The sequence below is a fragment of the Lichenostomus cassidix genome, chromosome 23 (assembly GCF_008360975.1).
Source record: "Lichenostomus cassidix isolate B80296 chromosome 23, HeHo_3.0, whole genome shotgun sequence".
NCBI classification, from domain to species: Eukaryota; Metazoa; Chordata; class Aves; order Passeriformes; family Meliphagidae; genus Lichenostomus; species Lichenostomus cassidix.
This window is the reverse complement of record NC_139503.1, coordinates 6,686,306-6,710,180: the sequence shown is the minus strand read 5'-3', so window position 1 is coordinate 6,710,180 and position 23,875 is coordinate 6,686,306. Positions and strand designations below refer to the sequence as shown.

The following is a 23,875-nucleotide window of genomic DNA, read 5'->3' as shown; positions in this document are numbered from 1 at the left end:
TGTTTTATCTCCTTGCTTAGACTCATAGTATCATTAAGGTTGGAATAGACCTGCAAGATCATCCAGCCTCACTGTCCACCCAGCACTGCCACTCTAACCCCTAAACCACTAAAACATCACCCAGCACCAGATCCCGATGCCTCTTGAGCACCTCCAGGGGTGGTAACTCCACCACCTCCCTGCACAGTCCTTTCCAATGCCTGACAGTGAAAACATTTTTTCTAATATCGCATCCAAATCTCCGCTGTCTTAGCTGAAAGCCATTTCCTCCTGTCTTCTCACTGCAGGCATGGCAGGAGAGACCAGCACCCACATCACTACAACCTCTTCTTGGGAGGTTTAGCCTCCTCGAGACTAAACAAACCCAGTTCTTCATAAGACATGTTTCTCTAGACCCTTCACAAGCCTTGTGCTCTTCTCTGGACATGCTCCAGCACCTAAATGTCCTTTTTGAAGGGAGGGGCCCAGAAGTGAATGCAGTACTCACGGTGTGTCCTCACCAAGACCAAGGGTAGGAGCAGAGTCACTTCCCTGGCCCTGCGGGTGTTTTGGTTTGAAAGACAGGTGTCTCCCAAAAGAAGTTGAAACCCTCCCTTAGAACAGAGAATGTGATTTTTCTTTTTTCCCTCCCTCCAAATTATTTAATTTTGTAAATCAAGGGCTGTCAGGCAAAAGTATGGGAAAAAAGGAATATCAGTTCTTTACTAGTATCTATAAACAAACAATAGCAATAGCAACCACAACTAGAACCAGAAAACCAATAGCAGGTAACTTGGGAGCTGCCAAGCCTTTTCCCGTGTGGTGTAATCACGGTTGCAAGCAGCAGGGGCGCTGTTGAGCTCCTGGCCGGGCAGGGCAGGTGCAATGACTCCCGAGCAGCTGCAGGTGGCGCTGTGGCGCAGGGTCAGGTCAGCCTCACGCAGCTGGATGATGGCAGACAGGCTGAAGAGCAGGCAGCCAGGCAGCTTGGAGCGGCAGAAAGCAGGGAGGCAGGATCAGGCACTGGCTCCCTCCCGGCTAGCAGCGAGGTAGCAAAGATTTCTGCAGTCACAGCAGATGCCGCGGTCTCGTGCGGCAGAGGGCAGGGGCAGGCAGCAGAGGCAGCCGGACTCTCCCGGCGGCAGCTGCGGGAAAACGCAGCCCGGGGAAACGCGCCTTTCCCAGTGGGAAGAAAAGTTGAATCAAAGCTCACCCAGCCAGGAGAGAAGAGAAACAGGGCACAGTTGGATTTCCTCTGGTAGCAGCTGGAAAGCAAAGAGCCAGCAGCCTCTACCCTCAGCGTCCGAACCACGAGAGAGCATTCCCAGGGCCGGCTCTCCCTTACCGTGCCCTGCCCAAAAACCTAGCTTTTGTCTTTTACAAAAGGCTTGATCGCTCTAAACATCGGACTATTTGTTGCTTAGTAACAGGAATGGGAAGAAATTCTCAACCCCCGACATAATCCACCCCGAATTTTTCCCATTCCAACATGTTACATTGAGCTTAAACATTTAAATTATATACACACATGCATTACTCTAATTATATACATATATACATACAGATATGGATACAGGCACAGTGTTATGGACAATTCAACCCCAACTAAGGTCTCTCTGAGGTATGCATCATGCTTCTCCATCCTTTTGCATCACCCACCAGGTACACCCTGGTTCCTGAGCGAAAACAACCTCACGGGTGGGTCTGTCTTTGCCTGAGGTAGAATCAATCCAAACAGTTTTCCCTAGCATGCCTCTCATGTGTACCACTGGAACTTTATCCCTGTCTGCTGTTTGCAGGGGTTCAGATTGGGCAGGGCCAGCTCGGTTGGTGGAACCTCGGGTGTTAACTAGCCAGGTGGCCTTGGCTAAATGCTGTTCCCAACCTTTAACAGTCCCCCTGCCTAAAGCTTTCAAGGTGGTTTTTAGCAGACCATTGCATCGCTCCACTTTGCCAGCAGCAGGTGCATGATAAGGAATGTGGTACACCCACTCAATGCCATGTTCCCTAGCCCAGGTGTTTATGAGGCTATTTTTAAAATGAGTCCCGTTGTCTGACTCAATTCTCTCAGGGGTACCATGCCTCCACAGGACTTGGTTTTCAAGGCCCAGGATGGTGTTACGGGCAGTGGTGTGAGGCACAGGGTAGGTTTCCAGCCACCCCGTGGTGGCTTCTACCATTGTGAGCACGTAGCGCTTGCCATGGTGGGTTTGAGGCAGTGTGATGTAATCAATCTGCCAGGCCTCTCCATACTTATATTTAGACCACCTTCCACCATACCACAGGGGTTTCACCCGCTTGGCTTGCTTGATGGCAGCACATGTCTCACAATTATGGATTACCTGGGAGATACAGTCCATGGTTAGATCCACCCCTCGGTCTCGTGCCCACTTGTAGGTGGCATCTCTGCCCTGATGGCCTGAGGCATCATGGGCCCATCGAGCTAGGAACAGCTCCCCCTTGTGTTGCCAATCCAAATCTATTTGTGACACTTTTATCTTTGCAGCTTTATCCACCTGTTTGTTGTTTCGGTGTTCCTCATTAGCTCGGCACTTGGGGACATGGGCATCTACATGACGGACTTTCACAGGTAGTTTCTCCACCCTAGCGGCAATGTCCCGCCATTCATCAGCAGCCCAGATTGGTCTTCCTCTACGCTGCCAGCTGGCTTTCTTCCACCTTTCCAACCAACCCCATAGAGCATTGGCTACCATCCATGAATCAGTGTAGAGGTAAAGCTTTGGCCACTTCTCTCTTTCAGCAATGTCCAGGGCCAGCTGGACAGCTTTGAGTTCAGCAAGTTGACTCGATCCCCCCTCTCCTTCTGTAGCCTCTGCGACCCGTCATGTGGGGCTCCATACAGCTGCTTTCCACTTCCTATTTGCCCCCACAATACGACAGGAACCATCAGTGAACAGAGCGTAGCGTGTTTCATCTTGTGGCAGTTGGTTGTAAGGTGGAGCTTCCTCTGCGCGAGTCACTTGTTCCTGCTCCTCTTCATCCATGAGGCCAAAGTCTTCACCTTCGGGCCAATTTGTAATTATTTCTAAGATCCCAGGGCGATTCGGGTTTCCAATACGGGCGCGCTGTGTGATGAGAGCAATCCATTTGCTCCACGTGGCATCGGTGGCATGGTGGGTTGATGGAACCTTTCCCTTGAACATCCACCCCAGCACTGGCAGTCGGGGTGCAAGGAGAAGTTGGGCTTCCGTACCAATTACCTCTGAGGCGGCTTGGACTCCTTCATAGGCTGCTAGGATTTCCTTCTCGGTGGGAGTATAGTTGGCTTCGGACCCTCTGTAACTTCGGCTCCAGAATCCCAGTGGTCGTCCTCGAGTCTCGCCAGGCACCTTCTGCCACAGGCTCCAGGACAGACCATTTCCCCCGGCTGCAGAGTAGAGCACATTCTTCACTTCTGGTCCTGTCCTGACTGGGCCAAGGGCTACTGCATGAGCAATCTCCTGCTTGATCTGAGCAAAGGCTTGTTGCTGTTCAGGGCCCCAGTAGAAATCGTTCTTCTTGCGTGTCACCAGGTAGAGAGGACTTACAATTTGGCTGTACTCGGGGATATGCATCCTCCAGAAACCTATGGCGCCTAGGAAGGCTTGTGTCTCCTTCTTGTTGGTTGGTGGGGACATCGCTGTGATCTTGTTGATGACTTCGGTAGGAATCTGACGTCGGCCATCTTGCCACTTCACTCCTAGGAACTGGATCTCTTGGGCAGGTCCTTTGACTTTGCTCTTCTTGATGGCAAAGCCGGCTTCCAGGAGAATTTGGATGATTTTCTCTCCTTTCTCAAACACTTCTTCCGCTGTGCTCCCCCACACAATGATGTCGTCGATGTACTGCAGATGTTCCGGAGCCTCACCCTTTTCCAGAGCAGCCTGGATCAGTCCATGGCAGATGGTGGGACTGTGCGTCCACCCCTGGGGCAGTCGGTTCCAGGTATACTGCACGCCCCTCCAGGTGAAAGCAAACTGAGGTCTGCACTCTGTTGCCAGAGGAATGGAGAAAAATGCATTTGCAATGTCAATAGTGGCATACCACTTTGCTGCCTTGGACTCTAGCTCATACTGGAGCTCCAGCATGTCTGGCACAGCAGCACTCAGAGGTGGAGTCACCTCATTCAAGGCACGATAGTCCACAGTCAATCTCCATTCTCCATCAGATTTGCGCACAGGCCAGATGGGGCTGTTAAAGGATGAGTGGGCCTTGCTGACCACCCCTTGGCTCTCCAGCTCACAGATCATCTTGTGGATGGGAACCACAGCATCTCGATTAGTCCTGTATTGCCGGCGGTGCACTGTCGAGGTGGCAATTGGTACTTTTTGGTCCTCCACCTTCAAAAGTCCAACTGCTGAAGGGTTCTCTGATAGTCCAGGCAAGGTGTTCAATTGCCTCACGCCCTCTGCCTCGACAGCAGCTATTCCAAAAGCCCACTTGAGTCCTTTCGGGTCTTTGAAATAGCCGTTACGGAGGAAGTCTATGCCCAGAATACATGGAGCCTCTGGACCAGTCACAATGGGATGTTTTTGCCACTCCCTCCCCGTCAGGCTCACCTCGGCTTCAACCAGGGTCAACTGCTGTGATCCCCCCGTAACCCCAGCAATAGAGATGGATTCTGCTCCCGCAAGTCCCGATAGCATTAGGGTACACTGCGCACCTGTATCAACTAGTGCTTCATATTTTTGTGGCTCTGATGCGCCAGGCCATCGAATCCACACAGTCCAAAAAACACGGTTTTCCCGTACCTCTACCTGGCTAGAGGCAGGGCCCCTCTGGCACTGGTTATCATTCCCTTCCTGGTCATACATTCCAGAGGTTCCTTCAAGGGGTTCTGACCCATCATCTTCCCTTCTATTGTACCTAGCAGTTCGGCCACGGGAAGCTGAGGCTACCTTCGCTTTAGCAGAGCCCCCTCGGCTAGCATTTCCCTCCTTAAGCTGACGCACCCGTGCTGCCAGGGCAGTAGTGGGCTTCCCATCCCACCTCCTCATGTCTTCCCCATGGTCATGCAGAAAAAACCACAACTCAGCTCGTGGGGTGTACCCTCTCTCCCTAGCTGGGGGACGTCGGGCTCTGGTATTGGGACCCGTGACTCTCACTGGTGCCACATTGATCCTCCTCATCTCGTCCCTAATCTCCTCCCTCAGGTCCTTCATCTCCTCTTTCATCTCCTCCCTGAGGTCTTTAACCACAGCAGAAACCCGAGCCTGCATCGGGTCACTGATCACACTTGCATAATACCTGAGCCTATCAGCTATTGAACCCACCATCTCTCGATTGCCATCAACATTAATAGTTGCAAGGAAAGGGGCATGATGCTCTGGCCCTCGCCTTGTAAGGCTCCACATCATTTGCCAGGTGCACCTGACCTTATCAGGGTCATTTTCGTGCTGTCCATCCCCCCCAAAGAGCATCTCCATTATGGCTGCTTCTCTCAGCCGTTGGATCCCCTCCTCAATGGTCTTCCAGGTTAATTTACGGTGGGGATCCTGCATTCTGTCTTTGTTGTCAAACTTCTCTCTTACACCCATTAAAAGCCTCTCCCAGAGAGAAAGGGGCCCTATCTCCCTTGCAAACACTTTGTCAACAGCCGGGTCTTGGGCCAAGGGTCCCAAATTCCTTGCTTCATTATTATCCAGCTGCACTCCTGGGCCCATAAGGTCCCAAACCCGAAGTAACCAGGTTAGGAAAGCTTCGTGCGCCCGTCTCTTAACATCATCTCGCAGATTACGGAGAGTATCGAAGTGGAAGGACTCAGTGATGATTATGGGCTCAGATTCTACTGCTGGTTGTGAGGGCAATGGCTCCCCATCATCATTAACTGGGCGTACTGATTTGGTCTTATACTTTGTATGCACCAGAGGGGCAACTTTGGCTGGCTGTGGCTGCTCTTGGGATTCAGCTGGAACCTGGATGGTCGTAACATCTGTGGGTTCCACTGCTGCACCATCAGACTCTTTCCCTTTGGGGCAAGGAGAGGGTTTTACACCTGCTAGGGAGATGTATTCCTTCAGCAGCTGGTGTATTCTGTGTATCATCTCCTCCACTAGCAACCCCACCCATTCTGGACGGTTTGTTTCTGAGGCAGGCTGTTGGACAGAGTCAGGCTGTGGGGTATCCCCAGGCTCTGCGACAGCCTTGGGCTCTGTGGCTGCATCCCTATTCCCTGGCACAGGTGTTGGAATGGTTACCCAGGGTATTTTCACCTTATCCTGGAATGCAAGGTAGGATAAACCTATCAGCCACAGCAACACCAGGCACTGTATGATATCATAAGCATTTAGAGAGTTTCCAAACCTTTCGAGCATTAGTTGGGTAGGCCCAAAGTAATGAATAAAAGGTTGAGAAAAACCTTCTCCTGGTGTTACCTCCTCACAAAAGGTACCATTACCAAACAAACTCCAAAAACATGTACTGACGGTGTCAAAAAACTGTAGCCATGTGCCTGCCGTTAAAATGAACTGAAAGATCCAGAAATTCTTCACCCTATTGGCCCATTGTGCAAACTGGATGACAGCCACAATAACCTTAGTTATAGGACCCATGTTTAGGTAGGGAGCTGCAAATGGGAAAAATGTGGTCACAATTATGTGCCAACCAAACCAGGGTATACTCAGCATAGTACCACTTAATGAGGTTTTCATGTTCACCACACTAAGATAGGTCTCACAGAAACTGTTATTCCTTTTTCTTCCAATGCCCTCGAGCCCCACGTTGGGTGCCAAGATCTGTCTTGGTTTGAAAGACAGGTGTCTCCCAAAAGAGGTTGAAACCCTCCCTTGGAACAGAGAATGTGATTTTTCTTTTTTCCCTCCCTCCGAATTATTTAATTTTGTAAATCGAGGGCTGTCAGGCAAAAGTATGGGAAAAAAGGAATATCAGTTCTTTACTAGTATCTATAAACAAACAATAACAATAGCAACCACAACTAGAACCAGAAAACCAATAGCAGGTAACTTGGGAGCTGCCAAGCCTTTTCCCGTGTGGTGTAATCACGGTTGCAAGCAGCAGGGGCGCTGTTGAGCTCCCGGCCGGGCAGGGCAGGTGCAATGACTCCCGAGCGGCTGCAGGTGGCGCTGTGGCGCAGGGTCAGGTCAGCCTCACGCAGCTGGATGATGGCAGACAGGCTGAAGAGCAGGCAGCCAGGCAGCTTGGAGCGGCAGAAAGCAGGGAGGCAGGATCAGGCACTGGCTCCCTCCCGGCTAGCAGCGAGGTAGCAAAGATTTCTGCAGTCACAGCAGACGCCGCGGTCTCGTGCGGCAGAGGGCAGGGGCAGGCAGCAGAGGCAGCCGGACTCTCCCGGCAGCAGCTGCGGGAAAACGCAGCCCGGGGAAACGCGCCCTTCCCAGTGGGAAGAAAAGTTGAATCAAAGCTCACCCAGCCAGGAGAGAAGAGAAACAGGGCACAGTTGGATTTCCTCTGGTAGCAGCTGGAAAGCAAAGAGCCAGCAGCCTCTACCCTCAGCGTCCGAACCACGAGAGAGCCTTCCCAGGGCCGCCTCTTCCCTTACCGTGCCCTGCCCAAAAACCTAGCTTTTGTCTTTTACAAAAGACTTGATCGCTCTAAACATCGGACTATTTGTTGCTTAGTAACAGGAATGAGAAGAAATTCTCAACCCCCCGACAGCTGGGAACACTGCTCTTGATACAGGCCAAGATGCCAAGATTATCCTGTGTAATCCCAGATTTTTTGGATGCACCACAGGAGCATCCCTGGATGGGACCTTGAAGTTAATGGCTTCAACCTTAGGGCTAATGTAGGCCTTGTTCTGTCCTTGTCAGAGGACTATTGGTTTATTCTCCCCAGCACCATGATGGGGGTGATTAGCCCCAGGTATGCAGAGGCATTGCCCAAGGTGAGAGATGTGCTGGACTCTGGTCAGGGCCAGTAAGGGTTTGTGTTGGACATGTTCTCTGACAGCAGCTGCCGAAGTAAAGGGCTCATGCTTCCAGGGTGGGCTTTAAAGAAGGGAAGGGTTGTCCCAGGTGCCTGAGTACAGGAGCATTGTGAAAGATGAAGGTATATGTCTGGCCCATTGGGGAGGTCCTTGGGCTGGAGGGATGTGTTTGCCTTTCTGTGTTGTAGGGAGAGCATGGTCTGTCAGCAGGACCCACCTGATGCTTCTTGGCCTAAGAGTGGCTGGTAACTGAGCTCATGCCCGTGAATCGAGAGAGGCCTTGGACCAGGTTAGGTGATTCTCCCAGCTGAGCTGTGTAATGGCAAAGCCTCAGCCTCTGACATGGTCCTTTGTTTCCTCCTGCCCAGGCTGTGATTCTGCTTGTGCCTTGACTGTTTCAGCAGGTCAGTGTCCTCCACCCTGCCCCCTCACTTCACCCTGGTCTTCTGAGGCCTGCCAGATGTTGGATTGAATCCTTAGCAGGCTGAGAAGGAACAGGCCTTTCCTTCCCTGTGGAGTCAAGGTTACCACCTGCTAAAAACACAACTGCTTTATTTGGTGTTTTGGAGGGGAAATAGCTGTGGGTGCTGTGCCTGACTTGGTGCTGTCTGTGAGTTTTGCGCAGTGTGTAACAGTCTTTGGGGACTGAAGTATTTGCATATCCTTAAACCTAGTTTTCATAACCTGATGACACTACGCAGGATTCCAGTTCAAGTTGAGTGCAAAGTGCAGCTGGTCTAGCAGGAACTGAGGCCTCTCAACAATGCCTGCTGCTGACCAGTGGCTGGCTTCAGGTGTGTGGTGCTGACAGCCCCCGTGCTGGCTGACTTCTGTCACAGATACACGGCAACTGTGGTGCGGGACAGAAAGTCAGACCTCAGTCTGGGAGAGTTAACATGACCAGATCTGACCACAGATCAGACTGGGCTGTAGGTGAAGCCCTGCTAGTTGAGTCAGCCCTCAGAGTAATAGCTAAGCAGCTGGGGACTTCCCAGGGGTTGGGATGCATCCCAAGGAACCCCTCAAGGGCTGCACCTTCTTGGGAGAGTGAAAGCACATTCTGGGTTACTCTTGTAATACCTTCAGCATTTTTAACTCAGATCATATGAATTCCACTGGACATCATGAACCTGTATTCAAATGTTGGCAGAGCTTTAATTAGTTTATTTGGTTTAACTGGTTTATAAAGAAAGTCTTCTTTGACTATATAATTTGTTTCAGTTTTGTAAGCCTGGGCAAATCTTTATTGACATCATGCCAGTTTGCCAGTTGAAAATTGTTATAGAGGCAGCGCTGTGCCTCTCTTCCTCTGGAAATGGAGAGAGTGAAGGAGAAGAGTTTCAACCCCCACAGCATCATAAATAATAGATAATGTCAAGGAAACAAAGGAAAAAGGAAAAGCAGAAGAGCTGTATGTGCATCCCAGGGCATGCCTCATGCAGGCACAGGGAGCTTGAAGAAGCAGCTGGAGATAGAGGTGTTAAAGGAGAACTGAAAAGAGAAAGAGAACAGACATATCTGTTAGAACAAAAGCTTGAAATCATGCTGGCACCAGCAACAAAACCCAGCTTTGACCAAATCCTGGAATTAATCACAGAGCTCAAGGAGTGGAATAGGAACACCTGGGCAGATCCTGAAAAATAGTTTTGAAGAAGGTGATAAAGTGGAGGAAAAGGATGTGCGACCCCTTAAGATGGGACAGTCCATGGATCCCTGTGGCACTCACCCCTGTATCACTGTCTGTGCAACCCCAGGGGTGGGACCAGGATTTGGTCAGCAGTGGGCTGAATTCCCACTCAGACCAGGGGAAACAAATGGAATGTTTGGAGAGTTTGGAGCCTGCTGGGGGTGAGATCAGATGTTAAGTGATGAAGTGAGGGGATTTTGGGGTTCAGAGGTGTTTTTGAGTGACAGGCCAGAGAGTGACCAGTGAGTAATGTATTGGGCTGGGGATGAGGACTCCAAGGAAAGAGGCGAGCCTGTTACTCTTAAAGGGAGAAGGGTATTGGCGCTGGCAGCAGGGGAACAGAAGAGTACCATGGCCATATCAGTGGACCCCAACCACCTTAACCTCTTGTTAGAGGGCTACTGGACTAGGGGAAGGATTCAAAGAGCCATAGAATATGATCAGCAAACCCCTTGGCCTCTACCCACACTTTCCCTGATTTGGGCAGATAGGGCACAGCCCAGTTACCCACAGGCACAGGTCAAGGGGCTGGAATGGGCAGTGGGGCTGGCAGGATAAGAGGTTTCAACAGACCAGTGGGAAACCTCTCCCTGAGCAAGCCTCCAGCTCCTGACAGCCTCAGCTCCCTGAGTCAAAGCTGATGAAGCCACCCAGGGGAGGAACAATCCCTCCCTCAGGAAAGGCCCAAGTGCTAGGAACACCTGACTAAAGTTACACACCCTACATGCAAGGAGCAGAGCTGTTAGAAGGGACAATGAGCAGCCAGAAGGACACAGCTGACACTTCCTCTAGTCATGTGCCATTAACCCTTTTGCATCTTTGTGACAGGACCTGAAGGAGTTAAAAAAACTGTAAGCCAAAGTCTGAGGTTCAGGCCGCCTGATCTGTTTTGTGAATTTTTGCCAATGGTCTGCTGATAAGGAATGTCACAAACATCCCTGTGAATGTGCTTAGAATTTCTAATTGATACAGGGGCCCAAATAAAAAGCAGATGGAGAATTAAGAATTTATACTGTCAAGGAAAGCTTTAAATATAGTGGAAGTAATGGGAGTAGCCAAAAAATATCTGTTAGCCTGAACTCAGCTCTGACTATCTGGGGAAAAACTCATGGCTCTGGAGGTGGCACCAAGCCCTCAAATGGGGAATTTATTAGAATTTGACAGGGTAGCAGGCAAGCAGTGGTACAACAGATTGAGATGATGGCCTGGTCAAAGGACATGCTGATGTCTAGTGTCACAGTTGGGATTTGTGTTTGTGACATCCAGTCATCATTGCCTATGATGGCTGGGGAAATTATGGGAACCCAAAGATTTGAGAGTTTTATCCTGCTGGGCTGCTGACAAGTGACACTTCCAAACCTGATAATCAAAGGGGTCAGTTCCCATTGAGAACACATGTGTGACAATCCATCCTGTTGAAATTGCTTTCTACTCTGTTTGTGCCTGTGATCATGCAAAGCCCAGAGGCTTGTGAGTCCTGGCAAGCCCTAAGGGAAGAGACACCCCATTAAATGCTTGATGGATTAACTCAACACAGTTTCAAAGGTTTCAGGCCTGGCTTTGTTTTCTTACAGGACAGGGAGACATGGGTTGCCCTAATGCTCTTACTGGCCACCATCAACAGCCAGGACCTGAATGACAAAGTGAGAACAGTAGGGTTTTGCCCAGATGATGAATCTAACCTTACCCTGAAGGAAGGGGTTCACTTGCCCCTAAATCAGCAGAGGACCTCTCACTGATTTTTGTACAAGATGTTAATGTATTATTAGCTCTTACTTGGAAACAATGTAATAGCTGTAGTTGGGCAGTTGAAGGAGCTGGGGAAGGACTATACCCATATTACCTGTAACAGGTGTGGTAAATGCCAGCTCAGTGTGGGATACAAGATGCTCTTCCATTTTTTTTGTCTGCTGACAGAGATGGGCTGAAGTAGTCCAGTATCCTGGTAGTGACTGGTGGTATACTGCTGACCACTTGTTGCAGTACATGAAACCACTGAATGCCTTGTGCTATGTTAAACACCCCAAAGGAGATGGAAACTATCATCCCAGGGCATGTAACTGGAATGCCAGTGCTTGTCCTTTAAACTTAACAGGGACCAGGAGAACAGGCAGTGCTAGTTGGGATGAGAGGAACAATAGGACATCTGCAACCTGGAAATCCCTGCTTTGGAGCTGTCATGAGATGTAGGGACAGAGGTAAAATGTCTTTGTTATGGTTACGTCTTTCTGCCCAGAAAGCTCTGGCACAGGGCTGACTCCCAGTGCAGTAACACTGTCTGGCTGTGACCCTCTGCCTTAACCTGCAGCAGAACTGGTGACGCTCTTTGTCCACCTGGTATCTGTGACACCAGGCTCATGGCAAACACCTGCTGCTCCTAGCATAGGCCTGCTCTGACAGCTGTGGATTATATCCACCTATTTTGGGATTCACGTGCAATTTGTTGTGCCCTCTTTATGGCCCGTCTTGGAGAAAGGGTCCACATCCCACAAGTGGTGGGAACACATTCCAAGAAACCAGCAGAGGGGATGGCAAGAAGTTTCAGCACAAGTAGGATGGTGGTTGGAATCAGTATATGGACTGTGAATCATTTGGATTTGTTATTTGTCTCAATTTTGTAAGCCTCTGCGACAAGAATTTGAAAACAATTGTGTACGTTCATCTGTGCAACTGCTGAAAGGAAGGAAGGGAGACTGGGTTTCAGACCGTTGGATTGACAAGCATGTTACTGAAGATAACAAGGATAAGAACACCAGGAAGCTGACAGAAGGCTGCTGGGAACATGAGTGACTGGATACAGACAGCCAATGTACCCTGTGCCCATGAGAAGCAATGCTGCACACATCCAGAGGTCAGCGGGACTGGCTCCAGAGCTGCTGGCATTCCCCACCTCTCTACAGGGCTGTGAGCATTAGTCTTATTGTTCGGGTTGGGGTGGTGGTAGTGGTGTTGAGCAGCTGTTTACAAGGTCAGGAATCAGAGTTAAGAAGAGCTGTCAGCTGCCTCAGCAGCTCTGCATGTGATTCTGGAGGTAAATGTGCAACACTGCTTTCTGTGAGTGCCTGATCAGGAACGCAAGACACTGATGACCTGGGCATGAGCAGCACACAGAGTCTGGCTCAACATCTCCCCAATAAAGATGATTTACAGCAACCTTCTCACAGGTGCAACTGAAGCAGAAGTTTGCAGCTGGAATAATGACAGTACACCTGTTTGTAGGAAACTGGAGGACCGCCTAAACCTGTTGAAGCAAGCATGTGCGACTGATCAAAAAGATCAGAGTAGAAAAAAAAAAGGTTTGGAAAACATGCGTGGTAGGTGGTCACTGGGCTAGTACACATCCTACATTGTCCCCATGTAGCAGTGGTGAGCCTGGGCTTGAACCAGAAGGCAAAGAACCCCTATGTGGTATGCTCTAGAGCTTTGGAACAGACTGAAGAGAAGACATGGCAGCTTTGGAGAATAATACCACTGGCACCTTTACAGATCTCTGCTGCTCTTAGCAGGCCAGACACAGCAGGTTTATAGCTACAGGTAAATAACGATCTCTTTAACGATGTTCAGTAGCTGACTTTGTAAACTGGGTGAGAAAGGGCTCAGCCAAGCCAAATTTAGTTTTCTTAGACAAATGTTTAACAGACAGTGTCTCTGTAGGACTTCACCTTGCATTAATGGGCTGTACCCAGGGAGCAGCAGCTGAAGTGACAGCTATGGATGGGTCCTAAACTGTCCATCCATAATAACAACCCATTTTATAAAGCTTCTGAAAACATGTCGAGTTTTGCAATCAGAATAAACCAGATACAAGGAAAATAATTTTTTCTATAAAGTGTAGTGCACCCCTTGCAAATTAATGTATTTCAAGTTATAGTCACATGGGCTCATCCTGGAAGTGATAACTGCTAATTGTACTTGTATCTGTGCTAACGCTACCTGCACATTGCAAACAGCTGGAAACCGTGAAGGAGACTTCATCACTTGTACTGACTCCAGTGTTGTCCAGGAGGTGACCAGTGGATCCTGGTTCCACTACAATCAATACTGGCAGAGTGAAAGAACTCTAACCAAGTGGTAACTCGTTTCACTCTGTAGTAATGCCCTTCCACCCCCAATTCTCAGCAAGGCCACGTCCAGCTCAGCCAGCCACAGTGGCGAGTGGCTGTGTATGACTTGATGTGCTGTGTATGCACCATCCCTGCCTGAAATGCAGCCTGGAATGGGTGTGTGAGACCTGTCTTAACAAAGGAACAAAACTAAGTGCAAGGTGCTCAGCTCCAGCACTGAACCTCCCCCCCAAGTGTATGCATATGGACACACACACACACTGCTGCAGCAGTGCCTCCCCCAGGGACAGGAGCACCCCAAGCAATGGGCACTGCAGGGGCTCTACTGTAAACACCACATCACATCCATGTAAAAAGAGAAGAGTGTTTATTGGTTATATACTGTAGCACTGACAGTGTTTGAGTCGAGAGAGACATGCAGATAAGTGGGTGTTTACATTTGGCATGCAGACTAAGAGCACTGTGTCACTGGAAGGAGGTGAGCACCATGTGTATCCACTGCATGGGCAGCCTGGGGAGGAAAACACTGGCTTTCCTCTACTCAGCATGCTGAGAAAAGGCAAATTCTAAGAGGGTGTAACAGTGCTGATAGCTCTATTGGACACAAAGTTTGTTTTAGGGAAAAAGGCAATACTGTAACCCAGGAAAATCTGCTTAACTTGGATGAATGTGTGATTATTGAAAGATTTCTTGCATTATTTTTCTTCTAACTAAGCTGTTCCACCCAAATATATGTTCACAAATACAAAAAAATAGATTTATTCTTTAAAAATACATTCCATGGAGCCTGGAGTGCTGCTTCCCCAAAGCAGGAGCCGGCACTGCACGTGGGGCAGCCCAGGTGGATGATCCTTTGGGCCTTCAGTTCTGACCATCAAGAGGCATCTGCAAACAATGGCTTCGTATTCTGTTGCACACAGCACAGCCTGCAGGAGGCTGGCCTGGAGCGGCACCCTGATTGCTTCAACGGTGTGTAAGGGTGGCAGAGATGAAATCTACTGTGTTAAGAGATGACACCAATGTGACTATTGCTTCAGTGTGTAGCTAGAAAATTGCTTGTGTCAAGTATCTCTTAAAGCACCAAGGCGCATCACCCTGCCCTATGCTTCCTGCCCTTTTCTCTTGCTGGGGGTCCTGTCCATAGGAGGGCCGTGAGGCTACACTGCACAACACCAGTGAGTGCGTGGCCAAGCTGTCACCCCACACACCTGAGGAGCTGGAAACACAGCTCTGCAGGCTGCAGCGGTGTTTCTGGACATGAAGGAAGCCATTCCATGAACCCCTCAGACTGGAGCCAGCCCTTCTAGGGAAAGCCACTGGCTTTCCAAACGGGACCAGCAGCTGAGGTTCACTGGGAGCAGAAAGCACTGACACACTTCCTCTGTACAGCTAATACATTTACAACTTTGGAATTACCCGAGGGATCAATGCATGGCCTTGTGCATCAAGCCTACTGGAAAGCCTGTTATATTTATATGCTAAAATTACAAATACTTCTTCAGTGATGGCAATATTTACACATATACTCTATTTTACAGCTGTTCAAAAAAAGTGTGCAATTTGAGTAAACACATTGTGTTTCCTGAAGTCATTGCTATAAGGTTAATAATACAATCAGCTCCTATTGCACTCATTGACTAGAGGGCATGGCCCCTTTCCATTCTAGGTAGGGTTTTCTTTCTCTGATTTAATCTCAGGTTTGGTAAAAACAACCAGTGTGCAGTTACCAAGTGACATTTGTGTCCAGTATTTACAAGCAGTGAGACTGAATCTAGAGCAGGAGTTCAACATATCCACTGTAAAATATTGAGCAAATAACTGAGGCAGCTGGAGAAAGGAGAGACATCATCTGTGAGAAGCACCTGGAAACAGCAAACAGTGCCAGCAGTGCTGCATTGCTGGGGCAGTAGCTGGGGCTAAGCCAGCTGAGCAGCAAGGTAAAGCCCCCCAGTTCCTCAGGCAAAAGACTGGTCCTGGTTGACAGGAGAAAACCCAACAGCTATTGCTGCTGGTGTTTCTTCCCTTGCACTTCAGACATGGGGCCGTGTTCTTGGGGTGAGCAGTGGGGTTGAAAAGCTGATGGGTAAGCCAGTATTTTGTGGGTAGGCACAGGGAAGCTTACATTCACCTCACATGTTGAATCATAGGAATCCCTTGGAAGGCTCTTTGGCAGCACCATGCTAAGCCACATCCATGCCAAGAAGGTGAGAAGGAGAAAGCTGCTGGATCTGTAGGCATGTCCTGTGGTATGTGGACCTGTGTCTTGCAGCAAGATGGGGCTGGGACTCTGAGGAAAGCCGTTCAGTCACTGCCCACAGTGATCCTTGTCCTCCCTCAGTATGTACATGCTGTCCAGCAGTTTGTACAAGCTGCAAGTCCTGGCCAGCAGTGACGTAGGGTGGGGAGAGCCCCACAACATGCTGGCTCTCTGGAGGCAGAACAGCAATGCCCAGCAGTGGTTCTCCCACACCAACTGTGACTGGTACAGGTTATACAGCTGGAGAGCTACTTAGCAGCAGGTTTGAGAATGTGCAGACGGAGAATCCCTGTGACATCTGAAGAGGCAAGTACATGCCAAGATGCCTCCCACCTGCTCCCAGGTTAAGCAAGCAGGTACTGTGTGAGGCATTTGGGCTGCTGAGGCAGCAGGTTTAGTTTTGAGGGGAACATGAAAAGGGGCAGAGTCTGAGGCAGCATCTTGTGGTGGGCAGGACCAGCAGCCCCACAGAGCAGTGCTGAGCTGGGAACTGCTGGGCAGGCTGTGGGGCCATATCTGCCGTGGGCAAGGAGCAGGGCACATGGAGGCAAGGGAAGCTGCTGCTGCTGCTGAAGACAATCCATCTGGTTTTGGGTGGTGGCAGTGAACCTGACATACATGAGTGCTGAGCAGAGCAGGGTGCTCAGAAAGGATACAGCCATTGCACAGGACTGTTACAGAGGAAAATCCACTGTGGTTTCAGATTGCACAATCCACAAGGATTTCCAATCCTTCCTGATAAACATGGGTCAGGGGGAGGCAGTTAAGAAGTCTGAATTTAGCTTCAGAATTCCACTTTCTTTCGTTTTTAATTTGGAGTTTGAGTTAAAAATTTTTCCCGTTATCTCATTTTATTAGCACTACCATGTCAATGGTAAGAGAGAGCAGTTTATATAACTTATTTTAATATTTTTTAAAGATTATTAGAGCTGCCACTCAGTACTAATTTAAAAGCATTATCTTTTTGTCTTGGTATGCAACTTGACATATGTCATGACATGTAAAAGAATAAAATGAAGGGTTAAAAATACACACTTGGGAAAACATCTTAAAAATTCCCCAAAAAATCACTTTTTTCAAAAATATTTTTTTCCTTTCACTAAACAATCTTTATAAAAAAAATAGTCATGTCACTGAAACACATCCCTTTCATATAAATATTTTCATAGCTATTTTGCAACCAGCTCTATTTTTTTTTAAATTCATTTTCTTCTCAGAATTGAGGTGTGTATTTCCCAGGCCAGGGAGAAGCTGCAGCACAGGGAGGTGCAGTACAGGCAATCAGATGGCTGTGGTACCTACTCCTCTGGAGGTGGGATATAGGAACAAGTGTGGGTTGCAACTCAGACATGGAAGCTATTGGGGTGCAGCTCTTCCCACAGCATTTCTGAAACAGATCAGGGACTGATTTGGAGCATTATCCTTGTCCTGCTGCAGAGAGGGACAGGCAGCAGGAAACACTGGGGGGGGCAGTGGTGTTTGTACAGGGGCCAGCCCAGCAGCTGGAGGATAGGATGGAAACGAAGGACTGTCTGAGCCCTGTCTGTGAGAGCCAGGTGCAATCACCTTGCTCAGCACAGATGAGCGGGGACTGTGTCTGCCTGTCAATGACACCAGCTGCACTCAGTGGCCTGTAGGCACTGATGGGGACACACACCTCTGTGTTTGAAGCAGTCTCTGACCATACCTGGGTCCCAGGTATGGCAGACATGGGATGAGGCACAGACCCAGGCCACTGGAGATCAGTTTAGATCCAATCCAGCTGTCTCCACCCTGTTTTGGGAAGGAACAAGGACATTCTGCTTGTCTGTAAGGAAAAGCACTTGTTTCTTTTTCTCTTAGGACTCAACTGCCTTGCACAAGCCACCGAGTTGTTGCCTGCAGAGTGTGACAGACATAAAGCTTTGGGTAAATGGCACCCTGGTCCCAGGCAGTAGGCGGTGTCGCTGCTGTGCTGGTTTGGCTCAGTGGATGACTTCTTGGTGCAGGATCTGAAATGGTGATGAATAGGTCATGCAAAGCTTGTTGCAGAGACTGACAGCAATAGGGAACCAACTCCTTCTAAACAACGTTTTCTGCTCTCCTGCTGTTTCAAGGTGTAAAGTAACTAATGGGGAATGGTCTCCTCTTGCCTATAGACAAAGGGTGCTGGAAATACAGGTAGTGAAGTGACCACTACCCCAGCCAACAAGGGTGTATTAGGAGAATGCAAACTATCCAGATGACCTGAAAGCTTTCAATTGTGGTGGACAGCTGTCATGGGCTGGTGGATGTAGTCACAGGGACACTGCTGGGATCTTGTGTGAACGCAAGTGAATAACAAGTTCTCTCTTGTCCAAGGAGTACCATCATTGAGAGAGGCTAGGTAGTCAGAGTTTCCATATGAAGACAGACCTATCATCCTACAGGGAAGATTAGGATTGCAGGTACAGAGATGAGAAGTGGAGTCCCCTGAGTGAAGTCTCTGCAGCTGCCTCTTCAGCAATGAAGAAAAAGAATTCACTGGTAAAGCTCCTGTACCTTTCAAATCGCATTACAAAACTGGTTTCAGGCTAGTTGAAACCTCTGGAGAGGTTACAAGCAGGTGTGATCCCTGTGAGCCTGGTACTATCCTGCCTCTTGCTTCACCGTGTTCACTGAGAAGAAGGGAATGCAGCTCATCTCCGAGATGTTCGACAAGCCCGGGAAGCACCCTGAAAGAGACAACCCGCAACATCACAGACCGGCCACAACCCACAGCTACCTCTGGAGCATTTCTGCTCTGCAGACAAGGATTGCAATTGCCCTTGGCAACCATCCCAAATCCCACCAGGATCATAGTCCCATGGTGGGATGGGGGAGAGCAGTGACATGATGAATTTGGAAGACAGAGGCTCTGTCAGCTGGGAGTGAGTGCAAAGTAGAGGGACCTGGCCCTGCCTCATGTAGGTTGTGTTTATGAGCTTTTTTCATGCTATAATGGACCCATTTCCACACCCAACACGTGGGTCCTGGAAGTGAGAGGCAGAACACCTGACAACAGAGGAGCTGGAGCACATCTTGTGTCGTGTTTGGGCTCCTGCTACAGTCGGTGGAGGTCTGGGCAAGACAGAAGACCCAAATGATGGTCTGCATGTCACAGGGGTGACTTTACTGAAGTCTTTATTTGTTGACCCAGTCTGTGCAAAGGAAGCATAGCACAGCCTCAGATACAGCAATCTGCACCTGGCCAGATGAATATCACTGTGGGTTACACCTTTTGATGACCACACAGAGTAGCGCTGGGTTGCCTCTTTCCACAGCTATCAACAAAGACAGTGTCAGTTCACTACTCTCTGCTGCAAACACTACCTTTCTTTAAAAGCCAGTCTGCAAAGCTCAGCTGGGACCATGGCCCTCGGGGATCTTAATTCTGTGCCACTCACCATGAGGTATGACTCTGTAGGGCACTCGGAGTCCTGCTGCTCTCATAGCAAGATTCAGTAATGTCAAGGGGCATACACTGGCAACAGGTTTGGGGTCTTAAGATATTTCCTGCCATGGATGATCTGTAAATGGAAGGATGCACTTTGCTCTGGGCAGCTGAACAGGCCAAGAAGGAATGCAGGGAGAAAAAAAGAAGTCTTTTGTACAGACATAACCATGGCTGTACACCTAAGAAGTCTGCCTGGACCCCTATATAGTCAAAAGGAAGCCCCCTATGAAAACACTGAAATACAAAATTTTTTTCATATTTCAAGCAATTAGTCATAATGACTATAATGTAGGCCATTTTCCACTCCTTTGTGTGTCCAGGAAGATGTGTTTTAGGTGGCAGAGCAGTAGGGATGTTTCTCTGCTAGAGAAACACGCTGGTAGTACAGCTGCCTGCAGAAGCAGGGACTCTGCTTTTGTTTCTCCAAATGTTTTTTTCCATCCTTGAATGACTCATGTACCAGGGGATGACTAGATGCAGTGCCTCTTAGTCCTCAGAGAATATTCTTAGCCATAAAGCTAGCTGAAACAAGAAAATAACAGAAAATACAGCAGCCCTGGGAAGTGCTAACTTCAGACTGGATTTCTTCTACAAGATCAGAGACTTTCTGGACAACTTCTCTAAGCTAGGTTACTGGGAGGTCAGTTCAGATATTGGCTTCTTGTCTTATAACTACCTTCTCTCACATACCTGCTCCTCTCCTTGGAGACCTGGTGGTGCGGGGGAGCTGGATTCAGGGTCCTGCAGCTCCACCTTGGTGGCTGTCCTTTTCCCCGAAGTGTCAGCCTGTAAGAGGTACTCAGAAGAGCCATACTTCTTCCTTCTGGAACTGGACACAAAATCTTTGCTTTCATCCTGTGCAAAGGAAAATAAAAAGCATTGGGACCTGCAGTCTGTGAAGGGTCTGGAATAGCACTGGGGTCCTAGTCCCAAGTTTGCAGTGTAAGGTGCTGGCTTGAATCCCTTTAGCAAGAAGGGACTTAAGCCACCAGGCCAGCTCTGACATGACCTCATTTATGTGCTATTTCATAAATATTTTCTCTCAAAAATCATCCAGTAATTTTAACCCATGTTATGGGTGCAATCACAAAACAGAACAGATCCTTTGGTCAAAATTACTGAGGTTCAAGGAAAGATTAAACCACCATGCTTGGCTGGCTGCTTAAGTAAAAGCCTATGTGGATTCAGCAGGAGTGAAATGGTGATAGATACTGTAATTGGGTTTGCATGGCAAGGTTTTGGTAGGGGGTAGGGGGTGAGCTACCAGGGTGGCTTCTGTGTGATGCTGCTAGAAACCTCCTTCATGTGCCTCAGAGCAAATGCCAGCTGGCTCTGAGATGGACCTGCCACTAGCCAAGGCTGAGACAATCAGAGAAGGTAGCAGCATCTCTGTGATAGCATACTAAGAAGGAAAAAAGTTATTACACAGAAATAATTGCAGCTAAGGAAAAGAGAAGTGAGAATGTGAGAGCAACAGCTCTGGAGACACCAAGGTGAGACAAGAGTTCCAGGAACCAGAGCTGAGATTACCCTGCAGCCTGTGGTAAAGATCATGGTGAAGCAGGCTGTGCCCTGCAGGCCATGGAGGTCCACAAGAGTGCTGAAACCCACCTGCAGTCTGTGGAGGAGCCCCACATGCAAGTGGATACCCAAAGAAATCTTTGACTCTGTGGGAAGCCCACTCTGGAAACAGGCACCTGGCAGGAACTCGTGGACCCATGGAAAGACAGAGCCCACACTGGAGCAGGTTTACTGGAAGGATTGTGACCCCTTGAGGGACCTACAGTGGAGCAACCTGTTCCTGAGGGACTGCACCCCATAGAAAAGTGACCCACATTGGAGTAGCCTGTTCTTGAGGGACTGTACCCCATAGAAAAGTGACCCATGTTGAAGCAGTTCATGAAGAACCATAGCCCATGGGAAGGACTCACAGTGGAGTTCATGGAGAACTGTCTCCTGTGGGAAGGATCTCCTGCCGAAGCAGGGGAAGGACTCCTCTCCCCAAGCAGCAGCAGAAACAACATGTAATGAACAGACAACAACCCCATTCCTGTCTCCCTGCACTGCTGGCTGGGGGTGAGGAGGTAGAGACTGGGAAGGAGGGAGGAGTAGGGGGAAGATGTTTGTAAGATTTGTTTTACTTCTCATTATCCTGCTCTGATTCTGACTGGTAATAATTCAATTAATTTCACTGACTCAAGACTTATCTTGCCAGTGACAGTAACCTGTGAGTGATCTCTCCCTGCCTTTATCTCCACTCACGAACCTTTCATTCTATTTTCTCTCTCCTGTCCAGTTACGGAGGTGAGTGAGAGAGAGAGGCTTTGGTGGGAGCCTGGCATCCAGCCAGGGTCAACTCACCACAGATGCCCTGTACAGTCCCCAAACCAGGGGAGAGAAGGGGCAAGAGGCAGCACATCCCTGGACACTGAGTGGGAGACTTTTCCAGCAGATGCGCACATCAGAAGAATGGATGATGGCTTCCCTTGAAGATAAGCCTACCTTTAGGATTTTGCCCAATTTATGCAGCAGACAGCCCAGCTCCAGTCATATTAATGTCAGAGGCATAAGAAAACCATGCATTCATCTGACATTACTGCTGCTCATCTGCTCCCTCCCTACCGGCACATCTGCACTAATAATTTTCATCAATCAAACATCACACCAAAGAAATACAGACTTCGCTACACAAAACATGAAGCCTAACAGAATGACTGTTCGAGGTCTTGCATTGCCTCAGGTCTGTAGGGAGCCCGAGAAGGCTGGCTGCCAGCAGCAGAGGGAGCTGGTCCCCAGGCTGCAACACTAACTCAGCTCATCAGGAGCTCCTGCTCCCTAGGGCTTCCAAAGCATCGTTCCAACGAGCGACTGCTTCTGCAACACAGAGCTGCATGACAAAGAGTCGATACCTCCTGTAGCTTCATTAGGGACATTTGCCCACATCACAATACACAAAGGGAGGGTTGCAATGGAAGAGAGCAAGATTTCCCAAATAAGATTCTTAAGGGCACGTCAGACTGTGGATAGTGGAGCTGGAAAGGGGTGACAGTGATACCTTCAAAGGACAGCTCAGAGCCCAGCCTTCTGCCAGAGAAAATGGCTACATCTTTAATGGAAACACAGATCCCAGCAGAAACAAGCTGCTGTGATGTGAGGCATATTATAAGTCTGAAGATACTCTTCAAAGGGTCTTTTTCCAAGGGCATATGCAACAATTTAAGCTGCATACAATTTACAATATCTAGTACATCTGTGTATCTGCAGTCTTTTAGGTTAACTTCATATTCCTCATTTACAAACTGAAAGTATACATAATCTATGACCAAGAAGTCAGGTTTTTGACTATGTGGTGCCATGGGTGATTTTATTGCAAAGTATGATGCAGAGAGAGATCCAGAGCTCTGTCTTGTGTGAACTGACCATATGGTCGCATTCCTGACACAGGCAAGGCTGGAAGCCAGCTGATCCTGGTTACACTTGGGTTGACCAGGCAGAGATCAGGTTGCTCTGTCAGGTGCTCAGCTGCTGTGGAGGTGCTTAGCTGCTGTGAAGGTACACTGCATATCTGGCAAATTTGATCTGACAGTGACCTTGAGAGCACCTGCAGAACACACTGCAGAGCTACATTCCACCCTGGGTGTGTTGCCAGGAGGAAGATTGAAAAGAAATCTCTAAGTGCTCACCGTTTAGGGCTCTGTATCCAATCACAGAATCACAGAACCACCGGGTTGGAAGAGACCTTCAAGATCACCGAGTCCAACCCATGCCCTAACACCACCTCAACTAAACCATGGCACTGAGTGCCACATCCAACCTATTTTTAAACACATCCAGGGATGGTGACTCCACCACTTCCCCAGGCAGATGATTCCAGAACTTTATCACTCTTTCAGTAAAAAACTTTTTCCTAACATGCAACTTAAATTTCCCTTGGTGCAGCCTGAGACTGTGTCCTCTTGTTCTGTCAGTTGCTGCCTGGAAAAAGAGACCAAACCCCCACCTGAGTACAACCATCTTTCAGGTAGTTGTAGAGAGTGATAAGGTCTCCTCTGAGCCTTTTTTTCTCCAGGCTAAACAGCCTCAGCTCCCTCAGTTGTTCCTTGTGTTCTGAGCCCTTCACCAGCCTTGTCGTGCTCCTTTGGACATGTTCGAGTGTCTCAATGTCCTTCCTGAACTGAGGAGCCCAGAACTGGACACAGCACTCGAGGTGCAGCCTCACCAGTGCCGAGTACAGGGGAAGAATGACTTCCCTGTTCTGCTGGCCACACTATTCCTAATACATGCCGGGATGCCACTGGCCTTCTTGGCCACCAGAGCACACTGCTGGCTCATGTTCAGTCAGCTGTCAAACAGTACCCCCAGGTCCCTTTCTGCCTGGGCACCGTCCAGCCACACTGTCCCCAGCCTGTAGCATTGCATGGGCTTATTGTGGCCAAAATGCAGGACTCGGCACTTGGACTTGTTAAACTTCATCTTATTGAACTTTGCCCATCTGTCCAATCATTCCAGGTCTCTTTGCAAGCCCTCCTAC

General features: G+C 49.0%; 1 protein-coding gene across 5 annotated transcripts in view; it reads right to left on the bottom strand.

Annotated features, from left to right (window-relative positions):
* Positions 1-9,095: 9,095 nt before the first annotated feature.
* LUZP1 (leucine zipper protein 1) overlaps positions 9,096-23,875 on the bottom strand; it is a 45,743-nt gene continuing 30,963 nt past the window's right edge. For 3 of the 5 annotated variants that reach the window (XM_085081089.1, XM_085081090.1, XM_085081091.1), the window contains 2 exons: positions 20,035-20,199; positions 9,234-11,056 (listed from right to left, as the gene is read on the bottom strand). In XM_085081089.1, coding sequence (XP_084937215.1) covers positions 10,676-11,056; positions 20,035-20,199 — 546 coding nt within the window. In that variant the 3' untranslated portion in view covers positions 9,234-10,675. Of the gene's footprint in view, positions 11,057-13,983; positions 18,584-20,034; positions 20,200-23,875 lie in introns of those variants that run through there. The other 2 variants (XM_085081092.1, XM_085081093.1) reach the window with 2 other exon arrangements.